The sequence below is a fragment of the Pongo pygmaeus genome, chromosome 6 (genome assembly GCF_028885625.2).
Source record: "Pongo pygmaeus isolate AG05252 chromosome 6, NHGRI_mPonPyg2-v2.0_pri, whole genome shotgun sequence".
In the NCBI taxonomy this organism is placed as follows: Eukaryota; Metazoa; Chordata; class Mammalia; order Primates; family Hominidae; genus Pongo; species Pongo pygmaeus.
In genome coordinates this window covers 103,748,706-103,763,990 of record NC_072379.2, presented here as the reverse complement: position 1 = coordinate 103,763,990, position 15,285 = coordinate 103,748,706, and the positions used below count along the sequence as shown (strand labels likewise).

Genomic DNA, 15,285 nt, shown 5'->3' with positions numbered 1-15,285 from the left:
CTGTCTCAGAAAAAAAAAAAGGGAAGGAGGGGATTTGTTAGGAAATTGGCCTACTCGATTGTGGAGTTGAGAAGTCCCACGACAGGCCATCTGCAAATGGGAGAACTGGGAAAGCCAGCAGCATGGTTTAGTCCAAGTGTGAAGGCCTCAGAACCAGGGAAGCCAATGATGTAACTCTCAGTTGGAGGTCAAAGACTTGAGACCTGGGGAACCACTGGTATAAGTCCCAGAGTCCATAGGCCAGAGAACCTGGAGTTGACATCCAGAGACAGGCAAAGAAGGGCATCTGACTCTGGGAAGGAGAGGGAGAGAATTCAGCCTTCCTCTGCCTTTATGTTCCATCCAGGCCCCCAGCCGATTGGAGGTGTGCGCCCACCTTGAGGGCAGATCTTCCCCACTCTGCCTACCAACTCACATGCCAGTCTTCTCTAGAAACACCCTCACCGACACAGCCGGCACAGTCCGGTCACTCTAATCAAATGCCAAACCACCTGGATTTCCCTCCGAGAAGAAGGCTGAGCTCAGTGCCTACTGAAGCAGTGAAAATAAATCATATTTTACTAGCTGTTTGGGTCTCCCTTACCCCAGTCAAGTTGACACCCAAAATCAACTATCATAAGAAAGAAAACATTATTTTCCTCTTCTCTCTTAAACCTTTTGGGATCAGGAACTTTGCCAGTACCAATTAGAATATAAATTCAGCAAAGCCTTTGACAAAGCCGTTCATGAAAACCCTGTAGCCAGGATGGCCATTTGTAGACTGGATGGGTGATATTTCAGGTTTCTGGGTATGTAACACATGCATACCTGGTACCTGACAGTGCTTGATTGAGGGATCCCTGTTGTCCTTAGTGTGTGGTGAGGGACCTGTTCTAGCCAATATTTTTTATGAGTAACTTGAACAAAGAAATTTGCTTGTTATATTTGCAAATTGTGCAAAATAGTTAGTATTAATTATATGAAAAATAAGTATTTAAGAATTGCATAATATTCTATTGCGGTATTAATTTTAAAAACACAATTTCAATGTATTTGCATTTATCCATCCATTAATTTATCTAATATGTATGACACCTCATATTCAATGTCTTATATTAGTTACTGAATGAGTAGAAGGCTAGCAAAAGTTGTAATAGAGGGGCAAGTTTGCAATAAATAATTTAGTAAGATGTTAAAAAAAAAAAAAAGAACTGCAGAAGGTATTTAATAGGAATAAATGTAAATTCCCACATTTATGCCCAGTGATCAAATGCCAATAGAAAAGGCCCAGTTTGATAGTAGTTTGTATAAAAAGCTTAAAATATCTGGAGTTATTGTTGTATGTGAGCCTGTTACCCTCGGGCAGATAAAAGGTTTGGTGGGAAATACAGAAATGTTAAAGGAGGGACAGCTAAGGGAAGCATTGTTTGGTCTAGAGAAGATATGGCTGAAAGATCCAGTACTTATGACTATATGTGGAAGAAGACAGTTAATCCACTGTGTTCCCAAGCGTCAACAGAAGTTATAAGAAAATGGATTTCAGCTTGGAATAGGAAGAACTTTCTAATAATTGCATGCCTCACAAAGAAGTATTTCCCCATTAATGACTGTGCAAGCAAAGGCTGGAAAACTGTCTCTCTTGAGTGCTATAAAAAAAGACTCTACATCAGGTGCACGGGTGAGCCAGATGGTTTTCCAAGGTCTCTTATTTTTATACATTTATTTATAACTGCCTCTTCCAGAGAGTGTTTGAAGCCTCTGTATATGGTGTCTTCCAACTCTCAGCCCATATAAAATGCAGTTTAGCAACTTTGGATGAAATGGCCTTTTGTAGCTGGCTTGGGAACCTTACACCACAGGTACTGTGACTGGTTGCAAAAATAACTTACAAATTGGCCAAACCAAAGCTTAGTACACCCTATAGTCCTAGTTACTAAGTCACTAAATTTTGATTCCAGGGAACAGATTTTGGATTATAAATTAAGGTGACTAATTTTATTAGGGCAGTCTAACTGAACTTACATGTTACTCTCTTTATAATCTAGTTCAGGATAACTTGACTGACAAGCTGCATTTCAACTAACTTTTTGTATTTTATATTAGTTCAAGAAGCCTACAGGGAAATGCTCACAGCTGACAATCTTGATATTGACAACATGAGACACAAAATTCGAGATTATTCCTTGTCAGGGGCCTACCGAAAGATCATTATTCGTCCTCAGAATGTTAGCTGGTGAGTAATCATCTAGAATGAAATAGAACTGAATTACCATATAAGTTGTAAGCTTTGTTTCACTTTATATAGAGTCATGTACTGCACAAGAATTTTCAGTCAGTGACAGATTGCTTATATGATGGTGGTATCGTAAGATTATAACACCATATTTTTACTTACCTTTTATTTTTTTGTTTTTTTTGAGACGGAGTTTCACTAGTCACCCAGGCTGGAGCACAATAGCATGATCTCGGCTTGCTGCAACTTCTGCCTCCCATGTTCAAGCGATTCTCCTGCCTCAGCTTCCAGAGTAGCTAGGATTACAGGCACCTGCCACCACACCTGGATAATTTTTGTATTTTTAGTAGAGACAGCGTTTCACCGTATTGGCCAGGCTGGTGTCAAACTCCTGACTTCAGGTGATCCTCCTGCCCTGGCCTCCCAAAGCGCTGGGATTACAGGTGCGAGCCACCACACCTGGCCTTACCTTTTTTCTTTTCTTTTTTCTCTTTTATCTTCTTTTCTTTTCCTTTTCTTTTTCTTTTCCTTTTCTATCTTTTTCTTATCTTTTCTTTCTTTTCTTTTTTTTTTTCTTAATAGAGACAGGTTCTTTCTCTGTCACCCAGGCTGGAATGCAGTGGCATAATCATGGCTTCCTGCAGCCTCAAGGTCCTGGGCTCAAGCAGTTCTCCCACCTCGGCCTCCCAAAGTATTGGGATTACGGGCATGAGCCACCACGTCCAGCCTTTGCCTTTTCTATGTTTAGATACACAAGTACTTACATTGTGTTACAGTTGCCTCCAGTATTCAGTACAGTAACATGCTGTATAGGTTTGTAGCCTAGGAGCAATAGGCTATACTCTATAACCAAGGTGTGGAGTAGGCTATACCATCTGTGTTTGTGTAAGTACATTCTGCGATGTTTACACGGTGATGAAATGACTGACAAGGGTTAGAACATGTCCCTGTTGTTAAGCAGTGCATGACTGTATTTTTTCGGTGCTTACAACCCAGTATATAAGTGTTTCAAAAGTGTTAGTTATTATTGTTATTATTACTATTGTTACCACTACTGCTACTACTTTGTATTTTTCAAATCATCAAGAAGTAAATGAAGCTAAGCCGGGCACAGTGTCTCATAAGTAAGCCCGGAGACTCGGGAGGCTGAAGCGGGAGGATTGCTTGAGGTCAGGAGTTTGAGATGAGCCTGGGCAATATAGTGAGACCCTGTCTCTAAAAAAAGAAAAGAAATAAAGAAGCTGTTTTGAATATAAATAGTTATGGGAAGTGAGTTCATTTACATTTTGTTGGCATCACTGAATTATTGAAGAAATTTGTAGAGTGAACTTTTTTCCTATTTCTAAAAACTTAGATTTGCTTACAGAGCTATCCCTGAGCAAATTACCTTACTTAGAATTAGCTGTGAGTTCCAAACACTGCTCTGGTTGTTTTAATATCATGTTTCTAGGGAGGAAAAGATACTTGTGTTAGTTCGTTTAAAAATACTTTATTGGAAGCCCAAGGTGGGAGGATCACTTGAGCCTAGGAGCCTGAGACCTGCCTCTGCAACATAGCAAGACCATCTCTACAAAAAATTACAAAAATTAGCCTGCTGTGATGGTGCACACCTGTAGTCCCAGCTGTTTGGGAGGCCGATGTGGGAGGATTGCTTGAGCCTGGAAGGTCGAGGCTGCAGTAAGCTGTGATCACGCCACTTGCCCTCCAGCCTGGGTGACAAAACGAAACCCTGTCTCAAAAACAAATTTTAATACCCAGTATTATCTAAAGCTTTATTTGGTAATTTTAAAATGAAATCCTGAACTAGTTGCCTATTGCCAGGAAATTATTTCATTCCCTATTTCCTTCTCTTCTCCATCTCTCTTACCTCCTCCTCTCTGGATTATAGGCAAGAGGTCCATATGGTTGGACTTTGTCTTCCCCACTCCAGAGAACTGTTCCTTCTTAGTAACAAGCTGTTCTTGGTTGTGGCACCCACTCTGGAGAAAATGTAAATGCCATAAGTAATTTGATCACAGATCTGCAAAGTGAAGTTTACTGCCTCTCAACTTCATTTAAAAAGAATTGTCGGCTGGGTGCAGTGGCTCACGCCTGTAATCCCAGCACTTTGGGAGGCCGGGGCAGGCAGATCGCGAGGTCAGGAGATTGAGACCATCCTGGCTAACACGGTGAAACGCCGTCTCTACTAAAAATACGAAAAATTACCCGGGTGTGGTGGCGGGCGCCTGTAGTCCCAGCTACTCAGGAGGCTGAGGCAGGAGAATGGCGTGAACCCGGGAGGCGGAGCTTGCAGTGAGCCAAGATTGTGCCACTGCACTCCAGCGTGGGCGACAGAGCGAGACTCCGTCTAAAAAAAAAAAGATTTGTCAGTTGTACCTTTTTAAAATTTTAATTATTAATATAAAGAGATGGGGTTTTACCATGTTGCACACGCTGGTCTTGAACTCCTGGGCTTAGTCAGTCATCCCACCTCGGCCGCCCAAAGTGTTGAGATTAGAGGCATGAGCCACCATGCCTGGCCCCAGTTGTACATTTTTAAATAACTAATAGAATATAATTGGATTGAGTTGGGCACAGTGGCTCACGTTATAATCCCAGCACTTTGGGAGACTGTGGTGGGTGGATCATCTGAGGTCAGGAGTTTGAGACCTCCCTGGCCAACATGGTGAAACCCCATCTCTACTAAAAATACAAAAATTATCCAGGCATGGTGGCAGACACCTATAGTCCCAGCTACTTGCGAGACTGAGGCAGGAGAATCGATTGAACCCAGGAGGCAGAGGTTGCAGTGAGCCAAGATCACACCACTGCACTCCAGCCTAGGTGACAGATTTGAGACTCCATCTCAAAAAAAAAAAAAAAATTTATTTATAAGCAAAACTTAGGTATAAAATCTGTGCCTGCTCTGTTATTCAAGATTCCTAACTATAATTATTTACAGTAAACTTATGTGTTTTTATTGCTAAATAAATAATGATGAGTGGCTTAGTGCCTTTTATGAAAGTTCACATTCACACTTATCTTTATTCATATGTTTTGAAGGGAAGTCGTTGCATATGATGATCCCAAAATTCCACTTTTCAACACAGATGTGGACAACCTAGAAGGGAAGCCACCACCAGTTTTTGCTTCTGGTAAGTTTACTCAGTCATCAGCTCTGTGTTGACTTTGAAATGTTTTGTTAAACAAAAACATAATTTTTTTTTGAAAACTGCTCTTACAAGCACTACCACCACCCATGATTTCATTGTTTTGTTTTATGACCTTACTTTCACAATTATGGCTGGAAGTTAGTAATTAAAACCAGTAAATCCTCCTGAAAATAAGTGCATGTTATAGATGGTTGTGATATTAGGTGATGGAGTATTTCTCCCTATCCCCCACAGAGACTTACTAAAGGTGAGTGAAAATTCAGGAAGAGTCTAAAAAATTAAATTGGTTGGCCGGGCACAGTGGCTCACGCTTGTAATCCCAGCACTTTGGGAGGCCGAGGCGGGCGGATCACGAGGTCAGGAGATTGAGACCATGGTGAAACCCCGTCTCTACTAAAAATACAAAAAATTAGCCGGGCGTGGTGGCGGGTGCCTGTAATCCCAGCTACTCGGAGAGGCTGAGGCAGGAGAATGGTGTGAACCCGGGAGGCGGAGCTTGTAGGGAGCCGAGATCGCGCCACTGCACTCCAGCCTGGGCGACAAAGCGAGACTGCGTCTCAAAAAAAAAAAAAAAAATTAAATTGGTGGCTGGGTGTGGTGGCTCACACCTGTAATCCCAGCAGTTTGGGAGACCCAAGACGAGTGGATCACTTGAGGTCAGGAGTTCCAGACCAGCCTGGCCAACGTGACGAAACCCCATCTCTACTGAAAATACAGAAAAAAATTAGCCAGGCTTGGTGGTGGGCGCCTGTAATCCCAGCTACTCGGGAGGCTGAGGCAGGAGAATCGCTTCAACCCAGGAGGTGGAGGCTGCAGTGAGCCGAGATTACGCCACTGCACTCCAGTCTGGGCAACATAGCGAGACTCTGTCTCAAATAAATAAATTAATTAATTAATTAAATTGGCATTCTCATCGTCAAATTCTTGTTCTGTTTCTTCCCAGGCCATAATTTATTATTACTTCTTTAACTTTACATGCGTTTCTCTTTTGTGTTCTTCTGTCATCTGCCTTTTTATGAAAGTTCCCGGGCAGAATTTCTGTAACCATTCAGCAGGTTCACACTCACAGACCTCTTACTTCCGTGGTCTCATTCTCCGAGGCCCCCTGGGAAGTGGAGTCTAAGGAAAGCAGCACAGTTCTTTGTATTTGCTTAGAGATTATGTGACTCTCGCTGGTCTGTCTGCAGCTGCCTTCATTTTCTGACTGTTTTCTTTCTTGCCTTGCAGAAGGCAAATACAGGGCTCTGAAAATGGATTTTTCTCTACCCCCTTCTACTTACGCCACCATGGCCATTCGAGAAGTGCTAAAAATGGATACCAGTATCAAGAACCAGACACAGCTGAATACAACCTGGCTTCGCTGAGCAGTACCTTGTCCACAGATTTAAAAATGCACACAAGTGTTTGCTTCCCGGCTCCCTGTGCATTTTTGTCTTAGTTCAGACTCATATATGGATTTCGAATCTTTGTAATAAAAAATTATTTGTATTTTTTAAGTTTTTATTAGCTTAAATAAATAATTTGCAATATTTGTACGTGTACACAAATCCTGAGGTTCTTAATTTTAGCTCAGAATATAAATTAGTCAAAATATACTTCAGGTGCTTAAATCAGAGTAAAATGTCAGCTTTACAATAATAAAAAAAGGACTTTGGTTTAAAGTAGCAGGTTTAGGTTTTGCTACATTCTCAAAAGACAGCAGGAGTATTTGACACATCTGTGGTGGAGTATACAATGCATTTTAAGAGCAAATGCAACAAAACAAATCTGGACTATGGATAAATAATTTGAGAGCTGCCACCCACAAATATAAATACAGTACTCATGCTGATTGAAATAATAAGACATCTACAAATTTATAAACAAAAAGTGATTGTCATTATCCTGCTTATGTACTAGATTCAGGCAAGCATTATAGACTTTTTAGTTGCAGTGGCTTTTGCATTTATGTTATCAGTGCCTTGCAGGAACGTTGCATTGATAGGCCCATTTTAATTTTTTCTTTTTTTTTTTTCGAGACAGGGTCTCACTCTGTAGCGCAGGCTGGATTGCAGTGCAATCCTGCAATTCTCAATCTTGCACTGCAGCCTCGACCTCCCAGGCTCCAGTGACTCTCCCACCTCAGCCTCCTAAGTAGCTGGGAGTATAGGCACGCACCACCACGCCTAGCTGATTTTTGTATTTTTTTTAGAGACGGGGGTTTTGCCATGTTGCCGAGGCTAACTCCTGGGATTACAGGCGTGAGTTGTGCTGGCCGGGTTTTTTTTCTTGATGTAAACGTGTACAGCTGTTTTATTAGTTAAGGTCTAATTTCTACTCTAGGTGCCTTTTATGTTCAGAAATCTTTCCACTGGACTGGTATTTGCTCAAAAATAAATAATGGTAGAGAAGAAAACTATAAAAATGGACAAGGCCTTCTTCTATCAGTAGCGTTTACCCTTTGTCACCAATGGCTTTGGTATTTCCGTGTCTGTCATTGCATAAACTTCTCTTGTGTGAAAGGATAAATATGCCTTTCTAAAGTTGTATATAATAATTGTATCAATTTTTATTTTCTATGATTTCTAGAAACAAATATAATAAATATTTTTAAAATCTCCTTTCTACTGGTTATGTAAATAAATCAAATAAATATATCAAAATGAGTGCAGATAAGAATCTTGACCTTGACTAAAGGTAAGGAACTAAATGAATGAGGGATCCTCATCAGAAATGGTGTTGACACCAAAATGTTGTGATCAGCTGTGAAGTATGAGGATAATCTGAGTCAAATGCTGTGAATAATTGACTGTGTTGGACTGGACTCCAGGTTATTGGAATCACTTACTCACATTCCAATATGCTTTATGGAGTAGAAAAGAAAGGAATGGAAAAGAGCTACCATACCAGGAGCATCGCACCGTGGGAATGTGAATGACATTTGTCTTGTGTCTGGTAGTAGAAACGAGATTGAGAACGGTTTTTCAACCCTTTTGTTTTAATGACATCCACCACCACCACACTGCTGAGGCTTAAAAAAGATTGGAAATAGCATGGTAAATTTTATATATATATATATATATATATATTTTTTTTTTTTTTTTTTTTTTTTTTGAGACAGTGTTGCTCTGTCATCCAGGCTGGAGTGCAGTGGCGTGATCCTGGCTCTGCAACCTCCCACTACCGGGTTCAAGTGACTCTCGTGCCTCAGCCTCCTAAGTAGCTGGGACTACAGGCACCGCCGCCGGGCCTGGCTAATTTTGTATTTTTAGTAGATGCAGAGTTTTGCCATATTAGCTAGGCTGGTCTCAAACTCCTGGCCTAAAGTGATCTGCCCGCTGCTACCTCCCAAAGTGCTGGGATTACAGACGTGAGCCACCATGCCCAGCCCAGTAAATTATCCTTCTAGCTAGCTAGTTTTGAAAGAATATTTTGTCCTAGGTCAGGCACGGTGGCTCACACCTGTACACTTTGGGAGACCAAGGTGGGAGGATTGCCTGAGCCCGGGAGCTTGAGACCAGCCTGGGCAACATAGTGAGACCCTGTCTATATATATAAATATATATATTTTGTCTTACAAAAGCTAAACATGTATTAAATGTATAGTAGTCCTGTCTGTACCTTCCAGTAATAGCTGGAGTTCTTCATCTGACAGAAAATTATTTATGAAGGGATCTAAGTCTTTCTCTTGCAATTGCATTCAGCAGTTCTGCATTTACAGGTTGAGTATCCCTTACACAAAATGCGTGGGACTAGAAGTGTTTTTGATTTTCAATTTTTTTTTAGATTTGTACTTCAACTTACTGGTTGGAATCCAAAAATCCAAAATGCTCCAATGAGCGAGTTTTGGATTTTGGATTTTCAGATTTGGGATGCTCAACCAGTATAAATTTGTATTCCAAAACAAAAGTGAAGCTAAACTTGTGTTTTCTTCATCTGGGAAATACTTCTGGCTCTATCGTTAATTTTCCTGGCTGTGTTAGCTAGTACCAGTTTGTACATGTCTCTTCATAAACACCAGTGGATAAATAATGATTCAAGGTGGATTCTTAAAGCTGTTTTGAGACTCAGGGGGCACACCACCTAACTCTAGGGACTTAGTCAACCTGAAATAAATCATTGCCTTAGCATAGAATTCAGAATATTTTTGTTGTTCAGAAAGGGAGGAAGTTTCTCTGAGACAAATTTACAAAGCCTGAAAGCAACCTCATCCTCAACATAAAAGTATCATTGCTTCCTAAATTTTTGCCTAAAAGAAATAATAAAGGATCATTATTTTTATTATAATGTAAAACCAACACTATTCCGTAACAGGAAAGGAAGCTAAATAATCAGAATTGTTCTTTCCAATGTTTTTATTCATGGTTTCATGTTGTAGATAATAATCAGACTGCTATTATACTAATAAAAAAAATCCTGATTGCTTCCTGAATCTTCATGGTTTCATGTTGTAGGTAATAACTAGACAGCCATTATACCAGTTTTAAAAATTTCTGGTTGATTTCCTGAATCAACCAAAAAATTGGTAACAGCTGCAGTAGTACATCAGTACTTAAAACTTCACCAGTTGCCCCAGGCTGTATGAATTAACATCGACTGGTATTTGCACTGGAATGCATTTTGTGGTCAATTTGCACTTAAAAAAATAAGGATGTATGTGTATAATACAAAATAGAATACATATAAATGTTTTATAGCTACCAATGTGCACTGATGTGCATGTGCCTTTTTGAAACCAAAGCAGACCTGGAGTGTACCATGTAGTTTTTTATTTCAGACATATGAAGAAATGAAACCACACTAGAAGAATGACAAAGCTGAGTATGGCTAGCTTCTCGTCTTTGTAAATTCAAAAGCATTTGCTTGCTCAGCAAAGGTTAACTTTAAGGCTTTCTTTGTTCAGTGAAATCTGCTTTTCCACTTAGTGTAGGGTAGAACTTAGTTTTGGATCATGAACACCTTGGAAAATCTGAGGGAGAAGTATAGACATTGCTTCCAGGAAAAGGAAAGTGGGAAAGTGTATCCATATGTGTGTGTGTGTTACAAATTCATGCAAACTTTTTATACAATTTTAGGGGCTTCAATGTATTCAATAAGACCCCCTACTCTAGGTAAGTGCTTTCCAACCTTTAATGTACTTAATTTAAGAGTCACCTGGTGATCTTCTTAAACTGTAGGATGTATTTCAGGAAGTCCAGGTAAAATATGAAATACTGCATTTCTGACTAACTCCCTACATGTGCTGCTGTTACACACGAAGCAGCCAGGCTCCAGACCTGTACTGGCCAACACAGTGGCCACTAGCCATGTGGCTACTTAAACTTGACTTAAGCTTCTCAGTCACAGTTTCAACTGCTCCATAGCCAAATGTGTGGCTAGTGGCTCTGTGGTGTACAGCACTGACACAGTTAATAAATCAATCACCTGAGATACAAAGGAGAGTCTACATTGATCAGATGTGATACTGTTGCAGGCTGGGCGCTGCAGCTCATGCCTGTAATCCCAGCATTTTGGGAGGCCGAGGCGGGCGGATCACCTGAGGTCAGGAGTTCAAGACCAGCCTGGCCAACATGGTGAAACCCTGTCTCTACTAAAAATACAAAAATCAGCCAGGCATAGTGGCAAATGCCTGTAATCCCAGCTACTCAGGAGGCTGAGGCAGAATTGCTTGAACCCAGGAGGCAGAGGTTGCAGTGAGCCAAGATCACACCATTGAACTCCAGCCTAGGCAACAGAGGGAAACTCCATCTGAAAAAAAAAAAAAAAAAAAGTAATACAGTTGCAAATGTTGCAGAATTTCTGCTCCTTAGTTCAGCTAAATCCAGGTTCTTGTGTCGTGATCAGGAAAAAGGCACACAGACACATTGAAGGGTGAGGGGAACAGAATTTATGGGGCAAAATGGGCAAAAGAAAAAAAACTCTCAGCAAAGCAAGAGGGGTTTCTGCTAACAGGCCCCACCTCACAGATTGATTCCAGGCCATACACAGGAACTGAAGAACCCAGGCTCCTTCCCCCTGCAAGCAGCGTGAACTTCCGTGGCTCCATCCTGTTCTCCCAGTGCTCAGGCTGGTCCAAGATTCTCCTGGGACCCTCCCCCGTATCTTCCTCCTGCATCTATCAACACCTGGTGATGCTGATGATTACAGGCAAACAATGAATATATGTGCAAAAGGGATTACATTGTAATTAGATCCAAGGCTCATATTGCTGATCTAAGATTTCACGCTTGAGATCGCTAAGAGCCTTCCTTAAACTCGCTTCCATGCTTCTTATTTTTTGGCTTCTTCCGGGATCACTAATAATTCTTTTTTCCTTGTTTGTTTGAGACAGAGTCTCACTCTGTCACCCAGGCTGGAGTGCAGTGGCGGGATCTCAGCTCACTGCACCCCCGCCTCCTGGGTTCAAACAATCCTCCCACCTCAGCCTCCCGAGTAGCTGGGACCACAAGCACGTGTCACCATACCTGACTAGTGTTTTTGTATTTTTGGTAGAGAAGAAGTTTCGCCATGTTGGCCAGGTGGGTCTCAAACTCCAGGGCTCAAGTGATCCACCCGTCTCAGCTTCCCAAAGTGCTGGGATTACAGGCATGGATCACTGCTCCCTGCCTTTTCTTTCTTTGCTACCCTTGTCCAAAGGTTTCGTCAAACCATTCTTAAGGCACTGTGGCCTTGTTACTCCATACAGAAAATTTACCCTCCACCCCCCAAAGAAGTCATAATTGTTGTAATTAAAAACTCCTTGGCTGTAGCTTCTTACGAAAGCAGCAGCTGCAAAAAGCAGGAATGGCCAGAGAGCCCATATTATTGTGTTGTCCTTCGGGTATACTGTGTTGATTTTCTGTTATGGCTTATCCAGCTGTGCTAGACTCCTGGAAAGTACCCAGTATGTAAAAAGAGATGACAACAGGAAACTATGATGGGAGAAGTTATTCAAAGCCCCTGTCTCCTAATGCATATTTACAGTCTCCTCAAAAGCCCTGCATGGATCTTTAGAGCAGCTTTGTCCAATAAAAATATAATGTGAGCCACGTATGTGATTGAAATTTTCTGGTAGCCTTATTAAGAAAATGAAAAGAAAGAAGTAAAATTGATGTAGTTTCTATAAAGCAACATATCCAAAATATCATTTCAACTTATAAGTAATATAAAAAACTCAATGTTTTACATTCTCTTTTTTGTACTAAGTCTTTAAAAGCCAGTGTGTATTTTACACTTAAAATATATATCAATTTGGACTAGCTGTATATTTAGTGCTCAATAGCCACTTGTGGCCAATGGCTACCACATTGGACATTGAGTCTTCAGAAAGATTACTTGTTCTTTGTTGCATGTCACCAGTATAATGGTAAATTTGAGTATTAAGGTTTGATTTTTTTAAATTGGGAATATGTAGGTTGGAAGCACAGCTAGTTAAATATGATTTTGAAATGTTTACTGGATTGTTAAGTTTTATACTGATTGGGAGTAAATACTTTTGCTATGGGAGCACATAACAAACATCGTTGTTATTAGGTTCTAAAATATTATCAGAGTGTTTGAAATTTTCCAAGCAATTCAGATAACGCCCTACAATTTTCTTTCACCTATAAATAATGAAAAGCTAATCCTCAGTGCAACCTCTATTTAGATTTTATTTTATTTTTTATTTATTTATTTTTGAGACAGGGTCTCGCTCTGTTGCCCAGGCTGGAGTGCAGTGGTGTGATCTCGGCTCACTACAACCTCCGCCTCCCGGGTTCAAGCGATTCTCGTGCCTCAGCCTCCCAAGTAGCTAGGATTATAGGCGTGAGCCACCGTACCCAGACTTCTATTTAGATTTTAAATTCCATGTTCATGGAATATAAATTGAGGTTTGGGAGATGAGAATAAGGATAGAGTCAGAAGTAAAAAAAAATTGTGAAAACAGCACATGAAGCTAAGAACTCAGGTTGTACAGGATGGCAAGGTGATTAGGCAGGGCTGAGGTTTTGTTTTGGCTTTTATTAATGATAGCTTTATTGAGGTATAATTTACATACCATACAATTCACTCATTTAAGTGTACAAAGGATTTTGGTATATTTGAGTTGCACAACCATTATCACAATCATTTTTACTTTTTTTTGAGACAAAGTCTCGCTCTGTTGCCCAGGCTGGAGTGGCGCTATCTCAGCTCACCACAACCTCTGCCTCCCAGGTTCAAGTGGCTCTCCTGCCTTAGCCTCCCAAGTAGCTGGGACTACAGGTGCGTGCCACCATGCCCAGCTAATTTTTGTATTTTTAGTAGAGATGGGGTTTCACCATATTGGCCGGGCTGGTCTTGAACTCCTGACCTCGTGATCCGCCTGCCTCGACGTCCCAAAGCGCTGGGATTACGGGCGTGAGCCACTGTGCCCGGCCCATTTTTTTTATAATCTCAAAAAGAAACTTCAAACGCATTAGCGTTGACTTCCTGTTATCACCTCAGCCGAAGCCCCTGGCACCTGCTACTTTCAATCTCTGTTGATTGGTCTCTTCTAGTCATTTGATATAAATGAAATTATACAATATGTGGGACTGACTTTCACTTAGCATAATGTTTTCAAGGTTTATCCAGTTTGTGATGTAAAAGTACTTTATTCCTTTTTTAGGCAAATAATACTCCATCTACGAATATACCACATTTTATTCATGTTCATCAATTGATAGACGTTTGGATTGTTTCCACCTTCTGGCTTTTATGAATAATGCTGTTATAAATATTTTGGTATGAATTTTTGTACGGTCATATGTCTCCATTTCTCTTGAGTATAAAGCTAGGAGTGGAATTTCTGTGTCATATGATAACTGTGTTTAATCTTTGAAGAACTGTCAGACTGTTTTCCTAAGTAGCTGCACCATGTTACATTCCCACTAGGAGTGTATGGCAGTTCTATTTTCTCCACATCCTCGTCAACACTTGTTGTTATCTGTCTTTGTGATTGTAGCCATCCTTTTGGGTATAAAGAGGTTTCTCGGCTGGGCGTGGTGGCTCACGCCTGTAATCCCAGCACTTTAGGAGGTCAAGTTGGGCAGATCACTTGAGGTCAGGAGTTCAAGACCAGCCTGGCCAACATGGTGAAACCCCATCTCTACTAAAAATACAAAAATCAGCCAGACATGGTGGCAGTCACCTGTAATCCCATCTACTTGGGAGGCTGAGACAGGAGAACTGTTGAACCCAGGAGGCAGAGGTTGCAATGAGCCAAGATTGCGTCACTGCACTCCAGCCTGGGCGAGAGAGCAAGACTCCATCTCAAAAACAAAAATAAAAATAAATTTAAACAAATGAAAATAAAGGGGTTTCTCACTATGGTTTTGATTTGCATTTCCCTGATGACTATGTGGAATATTTTTGTATGCTTATTGGCCATTTGTTTATTCTTTGGAGAAATGTCTATTGAGATCTTTTGCCCATTTGGAGGGTGTTATTTTTCTTTATGTTGTTGAGATCTAGAGTTATTTGTATGTTCTAGGTACAAATCCTTTATCAGGTATACGATTGGCAAATATTTTCTCCCGTTCCATGGGTTGTCTACTTTCTTTCTTTTTTTTTTTTTTTTTGAGACAAGATCTCACTGTTGCTCAGGCTGGCTGTAGTAACACGATCACGGATCACTGAGGCCTCAACCTCCCAGGCTCAAAAGTAGCTGAGACTACAGGCACACACCACTACAGGCTAATTTTTGTATTTTTGGTAGAGATGGGGTTTCACCATGTTGCCCAGGCTGGCCTTGAACTCCTGAGCTCAAGCCATCTGCCTGCCTCGGCCTCCTAGAGTGCTGGGATTACAGGCCTGAGCCACTGAGCCTGGCCCATCTTTACTTTCTTAAGGGTTGGGTTTTTGTTTTGTTTTGCTTTTTGAGACAAAGTCTCGCTCTGTCACCAGGCTGGAGTACAGTGGCGTGATTTCAACTCACTGCAACCTCCCCCTCCCGGGTTCAAG

General features: G+C 41.0%; 1 protein-coding gene across 5 annotated transcripts in view; it reads left to right on the top strand.

The window, feature by feature from the left end:
* The window catches only part of PUS7 (pseudouridine synthase 7), a 65,249-nt gene extending 57,286 nt beyond the window's left edge, over positions 1–7,963 (top strand). For 4 of the 5 annotated variants that reach the window (XM_054494815.2, XM_054494816.2, XM_063668426.1 and 1 more), the window contains 3 exons: positions 2,083–2,212; positions 5,255–5,346; positions 6,592–7,963. In XM_054494815.2, the coding sequence (XP_054350790.1) occupies positions 2,083–2,212; positions 5,255–5,346; positions 6,592–6,728 (359 nt within the window). In that variant the 3' untranslated portion in view covers positions 6,729–7,963. Of the gene's footprint in view, positions 1–2,082; positions 2,213–2,399; positions 2,609–5,254; positions 5,347–6,591 lie in introns of those variants that run through there. The other variant, XM_063668427.1, reaches the window with a different exon arrangement.
* The last annotated feature ends 7,322 nt before the right edge of the window (positions 7,964–15,285 follow it).